Below are 25734 nucleotides of genomic sequence, written 5' to 3' on the forward strand. Positions count from 1 at the left end.
AGCAGGAAGTGGGTACTGAAGTTGCATGTTCAGCCATGAACTCATTGAATGGTGGTGCAGGCTAGAAGGGCCGAATAGCCTACTCCTGCACCTATTTTCTATGTTTCTATGTTTCTATGTGAGGAGGACATAAAGAGTTTACAAAGGGGTATAGACAGATTAAGTGCGTGGGCAGTAAGGTGACAGATGGAGTATAATGTGGGGAAACGTGAGGTTATTCACTTTGGTTGGAAGAATAGGAAAACAGAATATGTTTTAAATAGTGAGAAACGATTAAATGTTGGTGTGCGGAGAGATTTAGGTGCACCAGTACAGGAAACACAGAGTTAGCATGTAGGTACAGCAAGCAATTAGGAAGGGAAATGGCATGTTGGCCTTTCCTGCTAGAGGGTTGGAGTATTAGAGTAAGAAAGTCTTACTACAATTATACAGGGCCTTGGTGAGCCCACACCTGGAGTACTGCGCACAGTTTTGGTATCTAATGAAGTATCTTCTTGCCTTCGAGGTGGTGCAATGTAGGTTCACTCGATTGATTCCTGGGATGAGTTGGTGAGGTGACAGAGAGCGTTGCTACAAGTGGAGAAGGCCTTGCTTCTGACTTCAAGGGTCCTGGTCAGACCACCTGCTCCTAGTCATGGGGGCTCTACTTTCATCCCCCTTGGCCTGCAGCGTGTCAGGGAGATGGAGGCGAGGCAGCGAAGAAGAGGACAAGCTGTTCGCAGAGGGAGGAGGAGGAGTGGGAGGAGGGCTCTCAGCAGGAGGCCTTACCCACCTGGGGTCTTCCGAGAACAATTCTCTTACCTCAACCTGAGCCAGGAGCAGTGTGTGAGGTGTCTGCTTTACAAAGAATGTGCTCACAGAACTCTGCCACTCCTTGCAACCAGACCTGCAGCCCCACTCCAGGGCAAGGATTGCACTGCCAGAGGCTGCGAAGGTAACTGTGGCCCTGAGTTTCGTCACGTCAGGATCCTGCGAGGCTGGAGCAGGCGACATCTGTAACATCCCAATGCTGAGATGTACCGCACAGATGTTACCACTCGTTGAATGTGCGACCATGATGGTGATGCCCGGTATCCTGGCAGCAGGAATGATGGTTTAATTCTGTACCGGCCCACGCTTCCCTCAATCTTTGAGACACCAAGACAAGCCAGAGTGTGGCTACTGGGCAACAAGGGCAAGCAGGGCTGCCTACCTGGCTCATGACCCTGCTTCACAACCCAACCACACCTGGCCAGCATGGATACAACGAAAGCCATGCTGCCACATGAAACATTATAGAGCAGACCATCGGAGTGCTGAAGCAATGGTTCCTCTGGAGGAGCCCTACAGTATTCACTGGAGCATGTATCCCGAAGAGGAGGAAGCTGAAGAGGAGGAATGGAAGAGGAGGAGGAAGAAGAGGATGAAGAGGTAGAGAAGGAAGCAGAGAGGAGGAAGTGGAAGAGAAGGAGGAAGTGCAGACAAACCCTTTCTGGCCGGGATATCTGGGATTGAATCATCCGACTGTGGTACCAGTGACCACAAGCCCAATTCCTCTTTCAACATTAGTCCCACACCTTCCCTTCCCTCTGTTACTGACCATCACAGTGTCATCTTGGCCACAAGGTTGAAATAAAATCCACCCCAAAGCTACCCTTGCCCCCTGCCCTGGCAGCAGCCCAATCTTATCTCTCACCACATGCAGCTCCCGTGTTTAACTTATCCTCTTTACACGGAGTGTCGGTATCTGAACTGGGAGTGTTAAATCGAGTGATAAATCGAGTGACAGTGTTTCTTCTTCCTCACTCTCCTCTCTCTGTTCTTGTTGAAGCACTCGTTGGATAGGATGATTTCTTGGGTGTCTGAAACGAGAAACCCTCTGGGTTGTGGTGACAGAAATGGGGGGGTTGGGGGTCCCTCTGGGTTGTGGTGACAGAGATGGGGGGTTGGGGGTGGGGGGTAAAGCAGCAGGTGCATGCTTGTAAATCAGAAGAGATTGAGCAATGAGGAGGAAGTGGGATGTGAGAAGGAGGATAATGTATGAGGATACCGGCATTTTGTATCCAGCCCCACCGCTGACCATGGGCTCAACCGTGCCCCTGCCAAGAATGACCTGCACCATCTCCTCCATGGGGGTCATGCATTGGAGCCTGTCCCCTGTGGTTAAGTTCTGTTGGTGCCAGTTATGTGACATGTTATCCTGCTAGAAGAAGAGAAGTGTGTTAGTGAGTGTGGTGCAATGTGTTTGGGTGATGTCTGTCATGGCTGAATAGCTGACAGTGTGTTCAGGCTGTGAGATGTGGGTGTGAGGCTTGCAGCAGTGGTAAGTGTGTGCGGGTGAGGAGAAGCTATGGATGTGAGGTGTGAATCATGTTGGGTAGAGATTATTGGTCGGTGAGTGATGGGGGTGTGATGCATTGAGCAGTGGCTGAGGCAAGTGGTGCAGTTTGTGAGATATGGCATTTAGTAGATGAATTCACAGACCTTGACCGCTCGTATGAGGTCATTAAACTTATTCCTGCACTGAGTCCAGATCCTCGGGGCTACACTGCTGGCATTGACCACAGTGGTTATCTGCTCCCACTGCAGTCTGATCTGCTGCCCTGTGGAAAGAGGACCTCTTTCCTGGCCTTGACCTCCAGGATCAAAGTCTCCAGTGCTCCATTGGAGAAACTAGGAGTATGCACTCTATCCTATTGTCCATCGTTACAACTTTTTTGTCCACAAACTTCCCAATCACTTCAATCACCTGTTGCTTTAAAAGGTGCAGACTGCCTTTAAGTAGTGCAGGCTGCCTTTAATTGGAGCTGGTTTCACACAAACTTGCCAATGAGTTTACATTTTAAGACTAGAATCATGACTACAATCATCTTAATGAAGAGTTAGCACAATTTTTTGTGAATCCTAGATGATTTTCAGGCGGCACAGTTTAAACATCTTTAGTAAAAACACTAGCCATTACTGGGCTATAACAGATTTCGAGCCCAGAGTCTGTTTGGTTACAATTAAGGAACAATAGAGGAGCTATTACACTGTGGGGTGTACATTACAGGACATCAGATCGTGGGAAGGAGATCGAGGAGAAAATTTGCAGGCAAATTACAGAAAGGTGCTAGAGCTATAGACTAATGATAATGGGAACTTCAATTATCCTAATATAGACTGGGAAAATAACTGTGTTACGGGAAAGAGGGGGAGGAATTCCTGAGAACTTTCTTGAGCCCAATGAGGAAGGAAACAGAGCTGGATCTAGTCCTGGAGAATGAAATGGGGCAAGTGGAGCATTTTTCAGCGGGGGAGCATTTGGGGAACAGCGATCACAATATCATTAGGTTTAGATTAGTTATGGAAAAGGAAAAGATGCAAACAAGCATAAAAATACTAACTGGAGGAAGGCTAGTTTCAGTGAGTTGTCCCCGGTGGATTAGAAGCAAAAGTTGGGAGGCAAAGCAGTAGTTGAACAATGGGAGGCTGCGTGGTGGTCCCGGGGTGTGTTTGGGTGGTCCCGGGGTGTGTGTGGGTGGTCCCGGGGCGTGTGTGGGTGGTCCCAGGGTGTGTGTGTGTGGGTGGTCCCAGGGTGTGTGTGGGTGGTCCCGGGGTGTGTGTGGGTGGTCCCGGGGTGTGTGTGGGTGGTCCCGGGGTGGTGTGTGTGGGTGGTCCCGGGGTCTGTGTGGATGGTCCCAGGGTGTGTGTGGGTGGTCCCGGGGTGTGTGTGGGTGGTCCCAGGGTGTGTGTGGGTGGTCCCGGGGTGGTGTGTGTGAGTGGTCCCGGGGTCTGTGTGGGTGGTCCCGGGGTGTGTGTGGGTGGTCCCAGGGTGTGTGTGGGTGGTCCCGGGGTGTGTGTGGGTGGTCCCGGGGGTGTGAGTGGTCCTGGGGGGCTGTGGGTGGTCCCGGGGGTGTGAGTGGTCCTGGGGGGCTGCGGGTGGTCCCGGGGTCTGTGTGGGTGGTCCCGGGGTGTGTGTGGATGGTCTCGAGGGCTGTGGGTGGTCCCGGGGGTGTGAGTGGTCCTGGGGGGCTGTGGGTGGTCCCGGGGTGGTGTGTGAGTGGTCCTGGGGGGCTGTGGGTGGTCCCGGGGTGTGTGCGGGTGGTCCCGGGGTGTGCGTGGGTGGTACCGAGGGCTGTGGGTGGTCCCGGGGGTGTGAGTGGTCCTGGGGGTGTGAGTGGTCCTGGGGGGCTGTGAGTGGTCTCAGAGGCTGTGGGTGGTCCTGGGGGTGTGAGTGGTCCTGGGGGGCTGTGAGTGGTCTCAGAGGCTGTGGGTGGTCCCGGGGGTGTGAGTGGTCCTGGGAGGCTATGGGTGGTCCTGGAGGTGTGAGTGGTCCTGGGGGGCTGTGGGTGGTCTCAGAGGCTGTAGGTAGTCCTGGCCACTGCATGGCTGCACAGTTTAAAGAGAACATTGATGTGCACACACAGCAAACTTGTGCACACACACGCACACACATACATGACATACACGTACAAACTCAGGCACACACATACAGACATGTACACACATGCACTTACAGACATACATGTATACACACACACATGTACATACACCTAGACATACACACACAAGCACCTGCAAACAGTCATGTACACACTGCTTTGCTTTACACTTATTATTAGTTTAGTTCTAGAACTTCGATGAAACCCTCCACACAACTTAATCAGGATTTCGTTTTAATAATGAGATTCCACAATAATATAACTCATATACTAAATAAGTACAAATTATTCATTATATAAGAGATGCTACAAAGGAATACTTATTGCAATACTTATACAATATTATAGCTATACAATAGGTTTCTTCACCTGACCAGCTGTGACGGATCAATAAGCACCAAATCTGGGAGGCAGTGGAAGATGGTGCATGTTGGCTGCAGCGGTCAGAGTCCTTTCCCTGGGGCCATACTCTCTGAGCTGCTGACCAGCTCTGTATTTAAGGGCATGGCAGCACAGTCTGTGTGGCTCTTCTTACATCTGTGAACCAGAGAATTAGGTTTGTCAGAGCATTTGTGTGTCAGCCGTGGCTCAGTGGGCAGCACACTCGTCCTTGGAGTCAGGAAGCTGTGGGTTCAAGTCGCACAAAAAATTAAGTTGACATTCCAGTGCAGTGCTGAGGGAGCGCTGCACTGTGGGAGGTGCTGTCTTTCGGATGAGACGTTAAACTGCAGCTCTGTCTGCCCTCTCCGATAGGTGGACGTAAAAGATCCCATGGCACTATTTTGAAGAAAAGCAGGGGAGTTATCCCCGGTTCCTGGCCAATATTTATCCTTCAATCAACATCACTAAAACAGATTATCTGGTTATTATTGTTATAAACGTATACTTGTATTTACTCTGTACAGCCACCAGAGGGCTCATTTCCCGGAGTCCCAAGGGATCCCATAATCCCTTGGGAGCACAGGTGTTTAAGAAGGCTTCACGGGTTGGAGAGGCACTCTGGAGATCTGCAATAATAGACTAAGGTCACACTTTACTTTGAGCTTACAGTGTTCAGTCTGACTCTTTCTCCATACACTACAACTGGTGATGAGATACAGACAGCGAACCCAAAGATTCAGAGAAAAGTGGGCACCCTAGAGAAATTTTCGGACAGAGATGATTGGGAAACGTTTGTGGAGCGACTCGACCAATACTTCATGGCCAAGGAGCTAGATGGAGAAGAGCTACCAAACGTAGAGCGATCATCCTCACCGTCTGTGGGGCACCATCTTATGGCCTCATGAAGAATCTGCTCACTCCAGCGAAACCCACGGAGACAACGTACGACGATTTGTGCACACTGGTCCGAAGGAAAGCGTTCTGATGGTGAGGTACCGGTTCTAACCTACAAAAGGTCTGAAGGCCAGGAAGTGGCGAGTTATGTCGCAGAGCTGAGACACCTTGCAGGACATTGTGAATTTGAAGGACATTTGGAGCACATGCTCAGAGACTTTTTCGTACTTGGTATTGGACATGAAACCATACTTCGCAAGCTTTTGACTGTAGAGACCCTAACCTTGAGTGAGGCCATAGCGATAGCCCAGGCGTTCATTGCCACCAGTGACAATACTAAGCAAATCTCACAGCACACAAGTGCTGCTACAAGTACTGTGAACAAAGTGATGTTGTTTTCGAATCGTAATGTACAGGGCAAGTCAAACATACTTGCAGCTACACGTTCGCACATGTCTCAGAGTCCACCATCAAGTGTGATGAATGCAAGGCCATTAACAATTTGTTGGCGCTGCGGGAGTGATCATTGTTTCCATTCATGCCGATTCAAAGGATATGTTTGTAAGGGCTGTGGAACAATGGGATACCTCCAACGAGTGTGCAGGTGAGCTGCAAAGCCTGTTAAACCTGCAAACCACCACGTTGCAGAGGACAAATCCACAGAGGATCACGACGAACCAGAGCCTCAGATCGAGGAGGCAGAGGTACATGGGGTGCACACATTCACCATGAATTGTCCTCCGTTAATGCTGAATATTGAACAAAATGGACTCCCGGTGTCAATGGAGCTGGACACGGGCGCGAGCCAGTCCATCATGGGCAAAAAGACTTTCGAAAGGTTGTGGTGCAATAAGGCCTCAAGGCCAGTCTTGCACGAGACTAAGAACTTACACTAAAGAACTGATTCCTGTAATCGGCAGTGCTACCGTAAAGGTCTCCTACGAGGGAGCGGTGCACAAGCTACCACTCTGGGTGGTACCGGGCGATGGTCCCATGCTGCTCGGCAGGAACTGGCTGGGAAAGATACGCTGGAACTGGGATGACGTATAAGTGCTCTCGCCCGCTGATGACACTTCGTGTGCCCAGGTCTTAAACAAATTTCCTTCGCTGTTCGAACCAGGCATCGGGAAATTCCAAGGAGCAAAAGTGCAGATCCACCTAATTTCGGGGGCGCGACCCATCCATCACAAGGCGAGAGCAGTACCGAACATGACGAGAGAAAGGGTAGAGATTGAGCTAGACCGGCTGCAAAGAGAGGGCATCATTTCCCCGATCGAGTTCAACGAGTGGGCTAGTCCTATGTCCCAGTCCTCAAGGGAGACGGCACCATCAGAATCTGTGGCGATTACAAAGTAACTATCAATCGTTTCTCCCTGCAGGACCAATACCCACTACCAAAGGCCGATGACCTCTTTGCAACGCTGGCGGGAGGAAAGACGTTCACAAAGCTAGATCTGACTTCAGCCTACATGACGCAGGAACAGGAGGAATCATCGAAGGCCCTCACCTGCATCAACACACACAAAGGTCTTTTTGTTTATAACAGATGCCCGTTTGGAATCCGATCAGAGGCAGCAAAATTCCAGAGAAACATGGAAAGTTTACTGAAGTCGGTCCCGCACACCGTGGTCTTCCAGGGCGACATCTTGGTCACAGGTCGGAACACAGTCGAGCATCTGCAGAACCTGGAGGAGGTTCTTAGTCGACTCAACTGCGTGGGGCTCAGGTTAAAACACTCGAAGTGGAGTTCCTGGGAAGGAGGATTGCGGCGGACGGCATCAGGCCCACCAATGCGAAAACGGAGGCAATCGAGAACGCACCGAGGCCACAGAACGTGACGGAGCTGCGGTCATTTCTGGGACTCTTGAACTACTTTGGTAACTTCATACTGGGTCTCAGCACCCTGCTAGAACCATTACATGTCTTACTACGAAAAGGGGGTGAATGGGTTTGGGGCAAAAGCCAAGAAAATGCCTTTGTAAAAACGAGAAAATTGTTATGCTCAAACAAATTGCTTGTGTTGTATGATCCATGTAAACGTTTGGTACTAGCATGTGATGCATCGTCATATGGCGTCGGGTGTGTATTGCAACAAGCTAATGATTTCGGGAAACTGCAACAGGTTGCTTATGCATCCAGGAGTCTGTCTAAGGCCGAGAGAGCCTACAGCATGATTGAATAAGAAGCGTTAGCATGTGTCTATGGGGTAAAGAAAATGCATAAATACCTGTTTGGGCTAAAAATCGAAATGGAAACTGACCATAAGTCACTTATATCCCTGCTTTCCGAGTATGCATCGACAACAATCAGGAAAATTTTTCCCATAAACGGGCCCGCGTAGTCTACATGAATGCGTGACCATGGCTTGGTGGGCCAGGGCCACAGGCTGAGGGGGGCCACCCTAGGGGCATTTCCCAGCTGAGCACACGTCGTGCACCTGCGAACACAGTGTTCCAGGTCTGAGTCAATTCCCGGCCACCATACATGTGACCGGGCAATGGCCTTCATTAGCACGATGCCTGGGTGCTCGCTGTGGAGTTCCCTGATGAAAGCTTCCCTTCCCTTCTGGGGCATAACTACCCGGCTGCGCCATAGTAGGCAGTCGGCTTGGATGGAGAGCTCATCCATCCGTCTGTGACCTCCCCAGGGCATGCTCCGTGTGCGGGCGTCCAATCCCCAGTTAGGACACATTTCTTTATCAGTGACAGGAGGGGGTCTCTGTTGGTCCAGGTTTTGATCTGGTGGGCTGTGATAGGGGAACCTGCGGTGTCAAAAGCCTCAATGGCCATGACCATCTCAGCGCTTTGCTCCGACGCCCCCTCAGTGGTGGCCAGTGGAAGCCTGCTGAGCGCGTTAGCGCAATTTTCGGTGCCTGGCCAATGCCGTATGGTGTAACCATACGCAGCCAGCGTGAGAGCCCATCGCTGTATGCGAGCTGATGCATTGGCATTGACAGCTTTGCTGTCGGACAACAGGGATGTTAACGGCTTGTGGTCTGTTTCTAACTCGAACCTTCTGCCAAAAAGGTACTGGTGCATCTGTTTCACCCCGTAGACACATGCGAGTGCTTCCTTTTCAACCATCCCAGACCCCTATTCTGCCTGGGAGAGTGACCTGGAGGCATAAGCCACAGGTTGAAGTTGGCCCTCATCATTACTCTGCTGCAACATGCACCCAACCCCATAGAACAATGCATCACATGTGCGAACCAGTTTCTTACAGGGGTCGTACAGGGTCAACAGCTTATTAGAACAAAGCAGGTTCCGTGCCCGATTGAAAGCCCGTTCCTGACAGTCCCCCCAAAACCATTCGCAACCCTTACGCAGGAGCACGTGTAGCGGCTCCAGCAATGTACTTAAATTCGGCAGAAAGTTCCCGAAGTAGTTTAAGACTTCCAGGAATGACCGCAACTCCAATGTGTTGCCAGGCCTGGGCGCGCGACGGATCGCCTCCGTTTTGGATTCGGTGGGCCGGATTCCATTTGCAGAAACCCTCCTGCCCAAAAACTCGACCTCAGGGGCCAAAAACACACGGTCACAAGCCTACTCGGTCCAGTCGGTGTAGCACCTCCTCCAGGTTGTGGAGGTGTTCCTCGGTGTCTCAACCCGTGATTAGGATGTCATCTTGGAATACGATTGTGCCAGGAATGGATTTAAGCAAGCTTTCCATGTTCCTCTGGAAGATAGCGGCCGCTGAACAAATTCCAAACGGACACCTGTTGTAAACCTGCGTAGTGATGGTGGTTAATAGCTTGGATTCTTCGGCTAGTACCTCGGTCATGTAGGCTGAAGTGAGGTCCAACTTGGTGAACAGCTTGCCACCTGCCAGCGTGGCAAAACGGTCCTCCGCTCTCGGAAGCAGGTATTGGTCCTGTAGTGACACTCGGTTGATGGTGGCCTTGTAGTCGCCACAAATCCTGACCGAGCCATCCGCTTTAAGGACAGGAACGATGGGGCTTGCCCAGTCACTGAATTCAACAGGCGAAATTATGCCCTCTCTTAGCAGCCTGTCCAACTCACTCTCAATTTTCTCACGCATCACACACGGCACGGCTCTGGCTTTGTGGTGCACTGGTCTAGCGTCCGGGGTGATGTGTATCAATACTTTGGTGCCCTTGAAAGTCCTGACCCCAGGTTGAAATAGTGATTCGAATTTCTGTAGGACCTATGAGCATGAACTTCGCTCCACAGATGAAATGGCGTGCACATCCCCCCATTTCCAGTTCATCTAGCCAGCTCCTCCCCAAAAGTGCGGGACCATTCTCCGGGACAATCCAGAGTGGCAGCCGGTTCTCTGATCCATTATGTGTGACCACCAAATTTGCACTGCTGACCACTGGGATGATCTCTTTGGTGTACGTTCGTAATTGCGTCTCAATGCGTTCTAGTTTGGATCTGCTAGCTTTGAGTAGCCATAGTCTTTTGAATTGTTGGACACTCATAAGTGACTGGCTAGCTCCTGTGTCCAGCTCCATGTGGATGCCATTTAATAGAACTTTCATCATCAGAGGCGGCATTTTAATGTATGAGCTGTGGATGTCCGCCACGTGAACCCGCTGGACTTCAGCGTCCATGACTGTGCCCCAAGCATCCAACTGCCTTGCAGACTCTTCGTCTGGTTCCTCTGCCTTGTAAACTAACCTCGTTTTCTGCACATTCTGGCCAAATGTCCCTCGAAATGGCAGGTTCTGCAAATAAATTGTTGAACCCTGCAGGTTTTTGCATTGTGTCTACCCCCGCATCTCCAGCATGAGCTGAGATTGTTGTGGACAAAGGGACTGTTACCAGGCATTCCTCTCTGATTGTCTCTCTGATTACTCCTGATCACTGTCTCTTGTGATGGTGTGAATTGCCGATCCTCCTGCCATTGTCTCTGTTGCTGTCCCACCCTGGAATCTGTTGCTGCCTGGGCGGTGTTGAATTACCCTTGCCTGCCTGCAGGGTTTTACAACATTAACTCCCTGGTTCATTGCTACATTGAAACCAGGGCTCCTCCTCCCCTGCCAAGAAGGTCTGAGCTATCAAAGCTGCCCTTTCCAAAGTCAACTCCTTGGTCTCAATAAGCTTCCTGAAAATCCTGGCATGACCAATTCCTTCAATGAAGAAATCCCTTAACATCTCCCCCCTGCAGGCATCTGTGAACTTACAGAGGCTGGCCAAACGCCGAAGGTCCGCAACGAAGTCCGGTATGCTTTGTCCCTCCCGACGTCTGTGTGAATAGAATCTGTGTCGGGCCATGTGTACGCTGCTCGCCGATTTGAGGTGCTCACCGATCAGTTTACTGAGCTCCTCAAAGGTTTTGTCCGCTGGCTTCTCAGGTGCGAGCAGGTCTTTCATCAGCGCGTACGTTTTAGGCCCACAGCTGGTCAGTAGATGCGCCCTTCGCTTGTTTGCTGCTGACTCTCCCAGCCAGTCCTTCGTGACAAAGCTCTGCTGGAGCCTCTCAACTAAATCGTCCCAGTCCTCACCAACACAGTACCTTTCATCTGTGCTACTGGTGGCCATTCTCGTGAGTCGTTGATTCCCGTTTTCCGTCACCAAATGTAGTGTCTCTGCACTGTATTATAAAGTCACATGAGGCATATACTGCAGACAAGGTCACTCATGACCTGTACCTTTATTCCCAGGATCAACGAGTCTGAGCCTGCGTGGGACCTCCCTTTAAGTACCTGGCTGACCAGGTGAGGTGTGTCTCCCACAAGTTCACCCCCTGTGGTCAAGGTGTGTATTTCACAGTTGTATACAGTGTACAGTGCTGTTACATATTGGTTACAGTTATGTGAAGGTTACAAACATGACAGGAACAGTTTCTCTCCATCTACTCTATCAAAACCCTCATAATTCTGAACAATTCTATTAAATCTCCCCTCAACCTTCTCTGCTCTCAGGAGAACAATCCCAGCTTCTCCGGTCTCTCCACGTAACTGAAGTCCCTCATCCCTGGAACCACTCCAGTAAATCTCCTCTGCACCCTCTCCAAGGCCTTAACTTCCAACCTAAAGGGTGGTGCTCAGTCCTGGCCCACAATATTCTAGCTGGGGGCCTAACCAGTGCTTTATAAAGGTTTACCATAACTTCCCTGCTTTTGTCCTCTCTGCTCTATTTAGAAAGCCAATGGTCTCATATGCCTTTGTAACAGCCAACTTGTCCTGTCACCTTCAAAGCTTTGTGCATATGGACCCCCATGTTTCCCTGTTCCTGCAGCCCCTTTAAATGTTTCTGGCTCATCAACATTACCCTCTCAACAACAACAACAACAACCTAATAAAAAGGTGCGTCACAGAAATATTATAAGACAAAAAAATTTGACACCGAGTCACATAAGGAGAAATTAGGGCAGATGACCAAAAGCTTGGTCAAAGAGGTAGGTTTTAAGGAGCGTCTTAAAGGAGGAAAGAGAGGTAGAGGGGCAGAGAGGTTTAGGCAGGGAGTTCCAGAGCTTGGGGCCCAGGCAACAGAAGGCACAGCCACCGATGGTTGAGCGATTATAATCAGGGACGCTCAAGGGGGCAGAATTGGAGGAGTGCAGACATCTTGGGGGGTTGTGAGGCTGGAGGAGATTATAGAGATAGGGAGGGGCGAGGCCATGGAGGGATTTGAAAATAAGGATGAGAATTTTGAAATCGAGACATTGCTTAACGCAGGAACCAATGTAGGTCAGTGAGCACAGGGGTGATGAGTGAGTGGGTCTTGGTGCGAGTTAGGACACGGGCAGCTAAGTTTTGGATCACCTCTAGTTTACATAGGATAGAATGTGGGAGGTGTCATGTATGTATGCTTGGGGTTACTAGCCACCAGGCGGCACCATTGTCGGAGGTCATTGGGCTGTACGCACATGTGTGTGGCCCAGGTATAAAAGGGAAGCCATCATGTAATGTAATCACCTTGGGGCCTAATAAAGCCGAGCCAGGTTTGTACCTGTGTTAGTTTACAGTATTCAGTCTATCGAGTTATTACATACATAATATTTGGTGACGAGGTAACTTAAGAACCTTCGCATGCAAAAATGAGCACAATTGGAATTCTGGAGAGATTCGTGGAGGGAGAGGACTGGGCAGATTTAGGGTTAGGGTTAGGGTCTGGACCAGTACTTCGGGGCCAACAAAATGGAGGAACCCACTGACGCAGTTAGACGCAGGGCGGTCTTCCTCACGGTTTGTGATCCGAAAATCTATGGACTCATAAAGAATCTTCTTTCGCCTGCAATTCCAACGGACAAGGACTATGAGGAATTGTATGCTCTGGTACGTGACCATCTCAAACCAGAAGAAGGCTCCATCATCATCTCACGTTATCGATTCTACAAGCATGTTCGTTCTGAGGGCCAGGACGTGTTGAAGTTCGTTGCCGACCTAAGACGTCTAGCTGGACAGTGTAAGTTCGAAAACGCGTTGGGAGACATGCTGTGGGACTGCTTTTCAATTAACCATGAGGTGATCGATAAACTACCCATTCAGTCAGATTGTTTACTGTGGGGTAATCGTGTTGTTATGCTTAAGAAAGGCAGAGAGAAATTTGTATATGATCGACATAGCACTCAGCCCGGTATTGTCATGATGAAAGCCATTGCCAGGTCTCATGTATGGTGGTCTGGCATTGACTCTGATCTGGAATCATGTGTGCATCAGTGCAACACTTGCATGCAGCTAAGTAAAGCACCAGCGGAATCACCGCTGAGTCTGTGGTCGTGGCCATCTAAACCATGGTCCAGGATCCACATCAACTTTAGAGGTCCCTTCCTGGGAAAGATGTTTTTAGTTGTGGTGGATGCATATTCCAAGTAGATAGAGTGTACAATCATGTCATCCAGTACATCCACAGCTACCATTGAGAGCCTTCGTGTCATGTTTGCCACTCATGGTCTGCCCGATATCGTTGTAAGCATCGTGCATATAGGTACCGACGATATAGATAAAAAACGGGATGAGGTCCTACAAGACGAATTTAGGGAGCTACCAGTGCCACGTGCTAGTCAGAGTAGGAATCGCAGGATAGCGCAGATGAATACGTGGCTTGAGGAATGGTGCAGAAGGATGCGATTCAAATTCCTGGGACATTGGAACCGGTTCTGGGGGAGGTGGGGCCAGTACAAACCGGACGGTCTGCACCTGGGCAGGACCGGAATCAATGTCCTCGGGGGAGTGTTTGCTAGTGCTATTGGGGAGGAGTTAAACTAATATGGCAGGGGTATGGGAACCTATGCAGGGAGACAGAGGGAAGTAGAATTGGGGTAGAAGCAAAAAATAGAAAGGAGAATAGTAAAAGTGGAGGGCAGAGAAACCCAAGGCAAAAAGCAAAAAGTGCCACATTACAGCAAAATTCTAAAGGGGCAAAGTGTGTTAAAAAGACAAGCCTGAAGGCTCTGTGCCTCAATGCGAGGAGTATTCATAGCAAGGTGGACGAATTAACTGTGCAGACAGCAGTTAACGGATATGATGTAATTGGCTTCACGGAGCCATGGCTCCAGGCTGACCAAGGCTGGGAACTCAACATCCAGGGGTATTCAACATTCAGGAAGGAGAGACAGAAAGGAAAAGGAGATGGGGTGGCGTTGTTGGTTAAAGAGGAAATTAACGCAATAGTAAGGAAGTGTTGTGTATCTGTAAAGCATACCCATGTTCGGCCACCAGGGAGCACATCCCCTGAAGTCCGAAAGGATCCCAGCATCCCTTGGGAGCACTGTATATAAGCCGGCCCCTAAGGCCTGTTCCTCACTCTGGAGTGTCTTAATAAAGACTGAGATCACTGTGACTTTAACCTCCCTGTGCGCAGTCTCATCTGTATTAGGAACACAATAACTGGTGACGAGTATACGAATCCAAGGCAAAGATGCAGCAAATTGTGGGCATCCTGGAGAAGTTCTCGGAGGGTGAGGACTGGGAAGTCTATGTCAAATGGCTACACCAGTACTTTATAGCCAACGGGCTGGATGGAGAAGGAAGCGCTGCAAAAAGGAGAGCAGTCCTCCTCACGGTCTGCGGGGCACCGACCTACAGCCTCATGAAGAATCTTCTGGCTCCAGTGAAACCCACAGATAAGTCATATGAGGAGCTGTGTACACTGGTTCAGGAGCATCTTAACCCGAGGGAGAGCGTGCTGATGGCGAGGTATCGGTTCTACACGTCCAGCGATCTGAAGATCAGGAAGTGGCGAGCTATGTCGCCGAGCTAAGGCGACTTGCAGGACAATGTGAGTTTGATGGCTACCTGGAGCAAATGCTCAAAGACTTTTTTGTACTGGGCATTAGCCACGAGACCATCCTATGAAAACTTTTGACTGTAGAGACACCGACCCTCAGTAAGGCCATTGCGATAGCACAGGCGTTTATGTCCACCAGTGATAACACCAAACAAATCTCTCAGCACACAAGTGCTAGCAATGTTGATAAATTAACTGGACGTGTGATTGCAAGCAGAAATGTACAGGGCAGAAACCATGAGTCTGCAACTGCCAGCAGGCCTCAGGCGACCCAGATGACTCAGAGTCCGCAACAAACGATGAATGCAAGGCAATTCACACCTTGTTGGTGTTGTGGAGGCTTCCATTCAGCTTATTCATGCTGCTTCAAAGGGTATGTTTGCAAGAGCTGTGGAACAATGGGGCACCTCCAATGAGCTTGCAGATGAGCTGTAAGCTCTGCAAAACCTGCTAACCACCACGTGGCAGAGGAAGATTGGTCCATGGTGGATCAAAGCAATTTTGAGCCTCAGAGAGAGGAGGCAGATGCTGAAGTACACGAAACATCCACCTATAATGCTAAACGTAAAATTGAATGGCTTACCGCAGCCATGGAACTGGACACTCGCGCTAGCCAATCCATCATGAGTAAAAAGATGTTTGAGAGACTGTGGTGCAACAAGGCACTCAGAACAGCCCTGAGTCCCATCCACATGAAACTGAGAACGTACACCAAAGAGCTTATCACTGTCCTGGGCAGCGCCATGGTCAAGGTCACCTACGAGGGCACGGTGCATGAACTGTCACTCTGGATTGTCTCGGGCGATGGCCCCACACTGCTTGGAAGGAGCTGGCTGGGAAAAATCCGCTGGAACTGGGATGACATCCGAGCGCTATCACATGTCGATGAGGCCTCATGTACCCAGGTTCTTAACAAATTTCCTTCCCTTTTTGAGCCAGGCATTGGAAACTTTTCCGGGGCGAAGGTGCGGATCCAATTGGTCCCAGAGGCACGACCCATTCACCACAAGGCGCGAGCGGTACCTCACATGATATGGGAGAGAGTGAAAATCGAGCTGGACAGGCTGTAATGCGAGGGCATCATCTCCCCAGTGGAATTCAGCGAGTGGGCCAGCCCTCAAAAGTGATGGCATGGTCAGGATTTGCTGTTATTATAAAGTAACTATTAATTGTTTCTCGCTACAGGACCAATACCCGCTTCCTAAGGCAGATGACCTATTTGTGACGCTGGCAAGAGGCAAGACGTTCACCAAGCTCGACCTGACTTCGGCCTACATGACGCAGGAGCTGGAGGAGTCTTCGAAGGGCCTCTCCTGCATCAACAAGCACAAGGGACTGTTCATCTACAACAGATGCCCGTTCGGAATTCGGTCGGCTGCAGCGATCTTCCAGACAAACGTGGAGAGCCTACTCAAGTCGGTACCATGCATGGTGGTTTTTCAGGACGACATAATGGTCAAGGATCGGGACACTGTCGAGCACCTACAAAACCTGGAGGAGGTCCTCCAGCGATTGGATCGTGTAGGGCTGCGGCTGAAGAGGTCGAAATGCGTCTTCATGGCAACAGAAGTGGAATTTTTGGGGAGAAAGATCATGGCGGACGGCATTCGGCCCACAGATGCCAAGACAGAGGCTATCAGGAACGCGCCCAGGCCACAGAACGTCACGGAGCTGCGGTCGTTCCTGGGACTCCTCAACTATTTTGGTAACTTCCTACCGGGGTTAAGCACCCTCTTAGAGCCCCCTACATGTGTTATTGCATAAAGGTGAGAACTGGGTATGGGAAAAAACCAAGTAATTGCTTTTGAGAAAGCCAGAAACATTTTATGCTCCAACAAGCTGCTTGTGGTGAAGAAGGAAAATGGTATGTTGGCCTTCATAGCTAGGGGATTTGAGTATAGGAGCTTGGAGGTCTTACTGCAGTTGTACAGGGCCTTAGTGAGGCATTACCTGGAATATTGTGTTCAGTTTTGGTCTCCTAATCTGAGGAAGGACATTCTTGCTATTGAGGGAGTGCAGCAAAGGTTCAACAGACTGATTCCCGGGATGGCTGGACTGACATATGAGGAGAGACTGGATCGACTGGGCCTGTATTTACTGGAGTTTAGAAGGATGAGATGGGGTCTCATAGAAAGATATATAATTCTGACGGGACGGGACAGGTTAGATGCAGGAAGAATGTTCCCAATTTTGGCAAAGTCCAGAACCAGGGGACATAGTCTTAGGATAAGGGGTAAGCCATTTAGGACTGAGATGAGGAGAAACTTCTTCACTCAGAGAGTTGTTAATCTGTGGAATTCCCTACTGCAGAGAGTTGTTGATGCCAGTTCATTGGATATATTCAAGAGGGAGTTAGATATGGCCTTTACGGCTAAAGGGATCAAGGGGTATGGAGAGAAAGCAGGAAAGGGGTACTGAGGTGAATGCTCAGCCATGATCTTATTGAATGGTGATGCAGGCTCGAAGGGCCGAATGGCCTACTCCTGCACCTATTTTCTATGTTTCTAAGCGACAACGGACCCTGCTTCACTAGTCTGGAGTTTCAAGAGTTCATGAAACTGAATGATATCAAACATGTGAGTTCAGCACCATTCAATCCCGCATCTAATGGTCAAGCAGAGCGTGCTGTTCAAACCATCAAGCAGAGTATGAAACATGTAACTCATGGTTCACTACAGACATGTTTGTCATGCATATTGCTTAGTTACAGGACAAGACCCCACACGCTTACCAGGTCTCCCCTGCTCAACTATTGATGAAGAGAGGTCTCAAGACCAAGCTCTCTCTTGTGCACCCTGATTGAACGATTATGTTGAATACAGACGTCAAAGTCAGCAGTGATATCATGATCGTGCTGCCGTGTCACGCGACATTTCTGTTAACGATCCTGTATATGTACTAAATTATGGTCAAGGTCCCAAGTGGATTGCCGGTACTGTTACGGCCAAGGAGGGTAACAGAGTGTTTATCGTCAAGCTCAAGAAAGGGAAAACATGCAGAAAACATGTTGATCAGATAAAGCTGCGGCACACAGATGAACCGGATCAGTCTGAGGAAGACACAATCAGTGACCAACCAACCTACCCTCAGTCATCAGAGGACTCCGCTGTCATCAATGGATCTGGACTTTCAATCCCTGACATGGTCATTGCCACTCCCATCAGATTGGCTACCCAGCCCCCAGTCATAACAGACTCAGAACGCTCACCCAAGGCTGGAGTTGAACTGAGACGATCAACTCGGGAGCGGAAAGCCCCGGACCGTCTCAATTTGTAGAAAGACCCAGCATACATGTATATAAAATAAAGCAAGTCCACCTAATGATCGCAATTTACTCGAAATATACTTTACTTTTATGACACATTTTCATATTAAATTTGATCTTCTAACAGCACACAGGCACACACACATAAACATGTCCACACACATGCACACACAGACACATGGACACAGACACATGCGCATACAGGTACACACAGACACACGTGCACACACGTCACACGGACAGAGACACATGCACACACAGGTACACACAGACACACGTGCACACGCAGACACACGGACACAGACATATGCACACACAGGTACACACAGACACATGCACACACAGGTACACACAGACACACGGACAGAGACACATGCATACACAGGTACATACAGACACACGTGCACATACAGACACACGGACAGAGACACATGCACACACAGACATATGGACACAGACACATGCACACACAGGTACACCCAGACACAGACGCACACACAGATACGTACCTGCTTCTTGATTTCACGCTTTCTAAACTTGCCAATAGAGGAATCTGTCATCTCGTGCCCCACCTTCCAGTGCAGCAGCTGTAGTGTTAACAACTTGATGAGTTTATAATATTGCCTGAGATCCCGGCTGGATTAGTATGCTTTTGCCGTGGCCTAAATTGCTTTGTGCTGACCAGCAGGGCCGGGTTAATCCAAGGCAGCTGCTTTATAAGGGGCATGGACCCTGGGGGGAGGAGACTGTAGTTTGTTATCGCTCAGGGTAGTCACTCGTCTCCGCTGGGAAGCGTTAGCCTCAGAGAGAACCATCTAGGGAGGAAAGAAAGGAAAAGGTTCATTTCGTCCCAGCCCCACAATAACCTGCAACCATGAACGGCACAGAAGGAGAGAATTTCTATGTCCCCATGTCCAACAAGACAGGAATAGTGAAGAACCCATTCGAGTACTCCCAGCACTACCTGGCTGAACCCTGGATGTTCGGGCTTCTGGGAGCCTACATGTTCTTTCTCATCCTAACTTGCTTCCCCGTCAATTTCCTCACCCTGTTCGTCACCATCCAGCACAAGAAACTCCGGCAACCCCTCAACTACATCCTCCTCAACTTGGCCATCGCCAACCTCTTCATGGTCCTGGGTGGGTTCACTACCACCATCATCACCTCCATGAATGGCTACTTCATCTTCGGACCGTTTGGCTGCAACTTAGAAGGCTTCTTTGCTACACTTGGCGGTAAGTTCCAGGTTAAGGCTCACTTATTGGTTGGTGTCCAGCGAAGAGCGGTGAGGGTGGATGAGGCCGTTTCAGTGCCGGCCAAAGCTTGACACTGAGAAGTGGCTGCAGAAATATTTCACGCCACATCCCACGATAAATAGAAACATGATTGAGTTGAATTTGCTACGGTGGTAAAAGCGTGAATCCAGAATTCGAGCGCAGCATGGTCGGGACATACAAAATTCCCCCATTTGCTGTGGCGTTACCAGGGCAGAGATTTGCGCTGGGCAGCATGGCATCGGACACCAGTTATACTCGCCGGACACCCACTTCTGTTGAAGCCAATGGCTGGGAGTATCGGGCAAGGTATAACTGGCATCCAATACAACACTGTCCCCTGGGTATAACTGGAGCAGTGCTCACAGACTCGCTGTTTTAAACATTCTGTCCTCATCTCCATCTAATACTCTGGCTTGATATTATTTATGGTACAGTAGAGAAACTGGTGGTAAGGTTGGCAATGAGAGCTGCTGGAACAGCATTTAAAGCGGAAGTCTGGGGTCTGCACAAATGTTTAAAAAGCTGAGATCAGAAACAAGTACAAAGATGTTGGAGCAAGGGATCTTGCGCCTGCGACCACCACAGCAATGGGTGCAGAGGAAACGAGAATGGCCATCAACAATGGAATATTAAGAGCTGCAGGACAAGTATTGGGTCTCAGAAACACCAGCGAGAGACATACAGGGAAACGGAGGGAGTCGTGGTGTTCAGAGCACGCTTCAGGTGAAACACATCCCAGTAAAGAACAGGTTAACCTGAGGAATGAAGCTAAAAGCCACCAGAGATAAGATTCAGGCGATTACGCCAAAGGGAATGTAACACATCTGATAACCAAGTGAGTCTCACAAACTTAGAATGTTACAGTGAAAGCCCAAATTGTTTGGATAATTGAGGGCGAACAGACAATGAGCATATGCTGGACAGAATGTCTTGAAGATCTTTACAATGACGAGTCAGATCGGGCGAAACCGCCCTGTACAAATAACACTGGATTTTTTGCAGGATACAGTAAAGATATTTATTGATAGTTTTTAAAAAAGCAAGGCTCCTGGTGTGGATAATAAAACTGCAGAATGTTTCTGGCGGATGAGGGACATCCTGTGAAAGTGATGCAAAGGCTGTTTAACAACAACATTTGTGCCAGAAGACTGGGGAAAGGTGACATTGATACCAATCTTTGAAAAAAGAGACAAGAGCGAATGTAACAATTACAGGGCAATCGGTTCACTGTGAACATAAGAAATAGGAGCAGGAGTAGGCCCCTCGAGCCTGCTCCCCATTCAATAAGATATGTTCTTATCGAGTTGACTTATGTTCTTATCGAGTTGAGAAGGAATTTCTTCTCCCAGAGGGTTGTGAATCTGTGGAATTCTCTGCCCAGGGAAGCAGTTGAGGCTAGCTCATTGAATGTATTCAAGTCACAGATAGATAGTATTTTAACCAATAAGGAAATTAAGGGTTACGGGGAGCGGGCGGGTAAGTGGAGCTGAGTCCACGGCCAGATCAGCCATGATCTTGTTGAATGGCGGAGCAGGCTCGAGGGGCTAGATGGCCTACTCCTGTTCCTAATTCTTATGTTCTTATGTTCTTATGGCTGATCTTCAACCCCAACTCCCCTTGCCCGCCCCATCCCCATATCCCTCGATTCCCTGGAGCGAGAGAAGTAGTTACTGAGATGCTGCACAGGAGAATGTATAGATACACAGGGTGGCACTGCCTGAAGAACAAGCTGGTTTTACACCCGGATGAAAAACAATAGATCAACTCTTTGTGATAAGACAAATATCAGAGAAATTTATAGAACACAAATTCATAGATTTTTACGGGATATGAGTGGACTTGAGGATGTATGGTATTGTGAAAGATCTGAGACTGATAGAAACATCTGTAACAAGTCCCTGAGCTGTTAGAATAGGCCGGGAATTGACGGAATGGTTTTGATCAACAGTTAAGGTCAGATAAGGATGCACACTATCACGTGATTTATTTAATCAAGTGCTGGAAACAGTAATGATTCTTGCAGTAAAAGATGATGTTGGAAGAGTCTTCTTACATGGCGAGATTTTAAACAATGTCAGATATGCTGATGGCATTGAACTTAGAGTAAGATCTAAAACAGATGTGCAGAGACTAACTGATAAGGTGTTCATGGAGAGTAGAACAGATTAACACAAAGAAGCACCAGGAATGTGCACACATTAAAGTTGGAGGGGATGCAGTTGAATGAGTGGAAATATTTGTGTACATTGGTGGGTTAGTGGCAGAAAATGAGAGTTGTAAAGAAGACAAAAAAGGATCAAACTTTCTTCTGCTGCCTTTGGAAGATTAAGTAAATAAGTAAATACAAAAATAAACAATCAGAATAATGTATTTACTAATTACTTCAAAATCAAGCTAAATCCATCTACTAAATATATTCTAGATCTCAACTGATTCTCTTATTTCTAGAAATAAATACAAGTTGTTATTGTATCACTGCCAACTAATAAATAAAGAATAGAAATGATACCACAGACAGTGTGTCAGGACTGCAGTATGTGGAAATTTATGGACAGCAAAGCTGTTCCACATCTGCGGGAAATATCTCTGCCTCAGAGTTGTGAAGCTGGAGTATAAGTTAGACACACTCTGACACAGAAGGTAGGCATAGAATTTTCTGTATAGTTGTCCCCAGAGAATAATCACATATCAGAAGAAAGCACAGGTGCAGGAATCAGAATATTTGGCTGTCAGTCAGCAGGATAGGGGAGGGAGAGAATCAAGTCCCGCAGACACTGGTCCTATCCAATAGGTGCTGCCTGTGCAACGTTAAATTAGGAAGAAGGGGAGCGGGAGCAGTGGTAATAATATCGGCCTGAAGATAAAATAAATAGATGAAAATAAAGTCAGACCAAGGGAAGGAATAAGGGTGATAAACGCTCAGGGAACACATAAATGTATCGACCATACCTGGTATAAATTGTACCTGATGTAAATTGCATCTGGTGTAAATCGTACCTGGTGTAAATCGCACCTGATGTAAATCACACCTGGTATAAATTACACCTGGTGTAAATCGTACCTGGTGTAAATTGTATCTGGTGTAAATCACACCTGGTGTAAATTGTACCTGGTGTAAATCGTACCTGGCGTAAATCACACCTGGTGTAAATTGTACATGGTGTAAATCACACCTGGTGTAAATTACACCTGGTGTAAATCGTACCTGGTGTAAATTGTATCAGGTGTAAATCACACCTGGTGTAAATTGTACCTGGTGTAAATCGTACCTGGTGTAAATCACACCTGATGTAAATCACACCTGGTGTAAATTACACCTGGTGTAAATCGTACCTGGTGTAAATTGTATCTGGTGTAAATCACACCTGGTGTAAATTGTACCTGGTGTAAATCGTACCTGGTGTAAATCACCCCTGGTGTAAATCACCCCTGGTGTAAATTGTACATGGTGTAAATCACACCTGGTGTAAATCGTATCTGGTGTAAATCACACCTGGTGTAAATTACACCTGGTGTAAATCGTACCTGGTGTAAATTGTATCTGATGTAAATCACACCTGGTGTAAATTGTACCTGGTGTAAATCACACCTGGTGTAAATTGTACCGGGTGTAAATTGTACCTGGTGTAAATCATAACTGGTGTAAATCACACCTGGTGTAAATCGCACCTGGTGTAAATCGCACCTGGTGTAAATCACACCCAGTGTAAATCATACCTGGTGCATTAGGGATGGTTTTCTGGACCAATATCTCGAGGAACCAACTAGGGAGCTGGCCATCCTCGACTGGGTGATGTGTAATGAGAAGGGGCTAATTAGCAATCTTGTTGTACGAGACCCCTTGGGGAAGAGTGACCATAATATGGTAGAATTCTTTATTAAGATAAGAATGACACAGTTAATTCAGAGACTAGGGTCCTGAACTTAAGGAAAGGTAACTTTGATGGTATGAGACGTGAATTGGCTAGGATAGACTGGCGAATGATACTTAAAGGGTTGACAGTGGATAGGCAATGGCAAACATTTAAAGATCACATGGATGAACTTCAACAATTTTACATCCCTGTCTGGAGTAAAAAATAAAATGGGGAAGGTGGTTCAACCGTGGCTAACAAGGGAAATTAAGGATAGTGTTAAATCCAAGGAAGAGGCACATAAATTGGCCAGAAAAAGCAGCAAACCTGAGGACTGGGAGAAATTTAGAATTCAGCAGTGGAGGACAAAGGGTTTAATTAGGAGGGGGAAAATAGACTATGAGAGGAAGCTTGCCAGGAACATAAAAACTGACTGCAAAAGCTTCTATAGATATGTGAAGAGAAAAAGATTAGTGAAGACAAACGCAGGTCCCTTGCAGTCAGATTCAGGTGAATTTATAATGGCGAACAAGGAAATGGCAGACCAATTGAACAAATACTTCGGTTCTGTCTTCACGAAGGAAGACACAAATAACCTTCCGGGAGTACTAGGGGACCGAGGGTCTCGTGAGAAGGAGGAACTGAAGGATATCCTTATTAGGCGGGAAATTGTGTTAGGAAAATTGATGGGATTGAAGGCTGCTAAATCCCCAGGGCCTGATAGTGTGCATCCCAGAGTACTTAAGGAAGTGACCCTAGAAATAGTGGATGCATTGGTGATCATTTTCCAACAGTCTATCTGTAGTGTCCTTACACTACTATAGATTTACACTGGACACATTCTGCAGATAAGGTCACTCTGTGACCTGTACCTTTATTCACAGGACCAAGAAGCGATGACCCTGCGTGGGACCTCCCTTTAAATACCTGGATGACCAGGTGAGGGGTGTCTCCCACAAGTTCACCCCCTGTGGTCAAGCTGTACATTTGTTATGTGTATACAGTTACATGAAGGTTACAGTTACATGAAGGTTACAAACATGACACTATTGACTCTAGATCAGTTCCTATGGACTGGAGGGTAGCTAATGTAACACTACTTTTTAAAAAAGGAGGGAGAGAGAAAGCGGGTAATTATAGACCGGTTAGTCTGACATCGGTAGTGGGGAAAATGTTGGAATCAATTATTAAAGATGAAATAGCAGCACATTTGGAAAGCAGTGACAGGATCGGTCCAAGTCAGCATGGATTTATGAAAGGGAAATCATGCTTGACAAATCATCTGGAATTTTTTGAGGATGTAACTAGTAGAGTGGACAAGGGAGAACCAGTGGATGTGGTGTATTTGGACTTTCAAAAGGCGTTTGACAAGGTCCCACACAAGAGATTGGTGTGCAAAATTAGATCACATGGTATTGGGGGTAATGTACTGATGTGGATAGAGAATTGGTTGACAGACAGGAAGCAGAGAGTCGGGATAAACCGGTCCTTTTTAGAATGACAGGCAGTGACGAGTGGGGTGCCGCAGGGCTCAGTGCCGGGAGCCCGTCTATTTACAATATACATTAATGATTTGGATGAAGGGATTGAGTGTAATATCTCCAAGTTTGCAGAGGACACTAAACTGGGTGGCGGTGTGAGCTGTGAGGAGGATGCTAAGAGGCTACAGGGTGACTTGGACAGAGGCAGTATAATGTGGATAAATGTGAGATTATCCACTTTGGGGCAAAAACACGAAGGCAGAATATTATCTGATTGGTGACAGATTAGGAAAAGGGGAGGTGCAATGAGACCTGGGTGTCATGGTACATCAGTCATTGAAAGTTGGCATGCAGGTAAAGCAGACGGTGAAGAAGGCAAATGGTATGTTGGCCTTCATAGCTAGGGGATTTGAGTATAGGAGCAGGGAGGTCTTACTGCAGTTATAAGGGCCTTGGTGAGGCCACACCTGGAATATTGTGTTCAGTTTTGGTCTCCTAATCTGAGGAAGGACGTTCTTGCTATTGAGGGAGTGCAGCGAAGGTTCACCAGAATGATTCCCGGGATGGCTGGACTGACATATGAGGATAGACTGGATCGACTGGGCCTTTATTCACTGGAGTTTAGAAGGATGAGAGGGGATCTCATAGAAAGATATAAAATTCTGACGGGACTGGACAGGTTAGATGCAGGAAGAATGTTCCCGATGTTGGGGAAGACCAGAACCAGGGGGCACAGTCTAAGGATAAGGGGTAAGCCATTTAGGACTGAGATGAGGAGAAACTTCTTCACTCAGAGAGTTGTTAACCTGTGGAATTCCCTACGGCAGAGAGTTGTTGATGCCAGTTTGTTGGATATATTGAAGGGGGAGTTAGATATGGCCCTTACGGCTAAAGGGATCAAAGGGTATGGAGAGAAAGCAGGAAAGGGGTTCTGAGGTGAATGATCAGCCATGATCTTATTGAATGGTGATGCAGGCTCGAA

General features: G+C 48.1%; 1 protein-coding gene across 1 annotated transcript in view; it reads left to right on the plus strand.

Moving 5' to 3' along the window:
* Positions 1-19014: 19014 nt before the first annotated feature.
* LOC139277403 (rhodopsin) overlaps positions 19015-25734 on the plus strand; it is a 188955-nt gene continuing 182235 nt past the window's right edge. The window contains exon 1 of the mRNA XM_070895832.1: positions 19015-19375. Coding sequence (XP_070751933.1) covers positions 19015-19375 — 361 coding nt within the window. The remainder of the gene's footprint in view (positions 19376-25734) is intronic.

The sequence above is a fragment of the Pristiophorus japonicus genome, chromosome 12 (assembly GCF_044704955.1).
Source record: "Pristiophorus japonicus isolate sPriJap1 chromosome 12, sPriJap1.hap1, whole genome shotgun sequence".
NCBI classification, from domain to species: Eukaryota; Metazoa; Chordata; class Chondrichthyes; family Pristiophoridae; genus Pristiophorus; species Pristiophorus japonicus.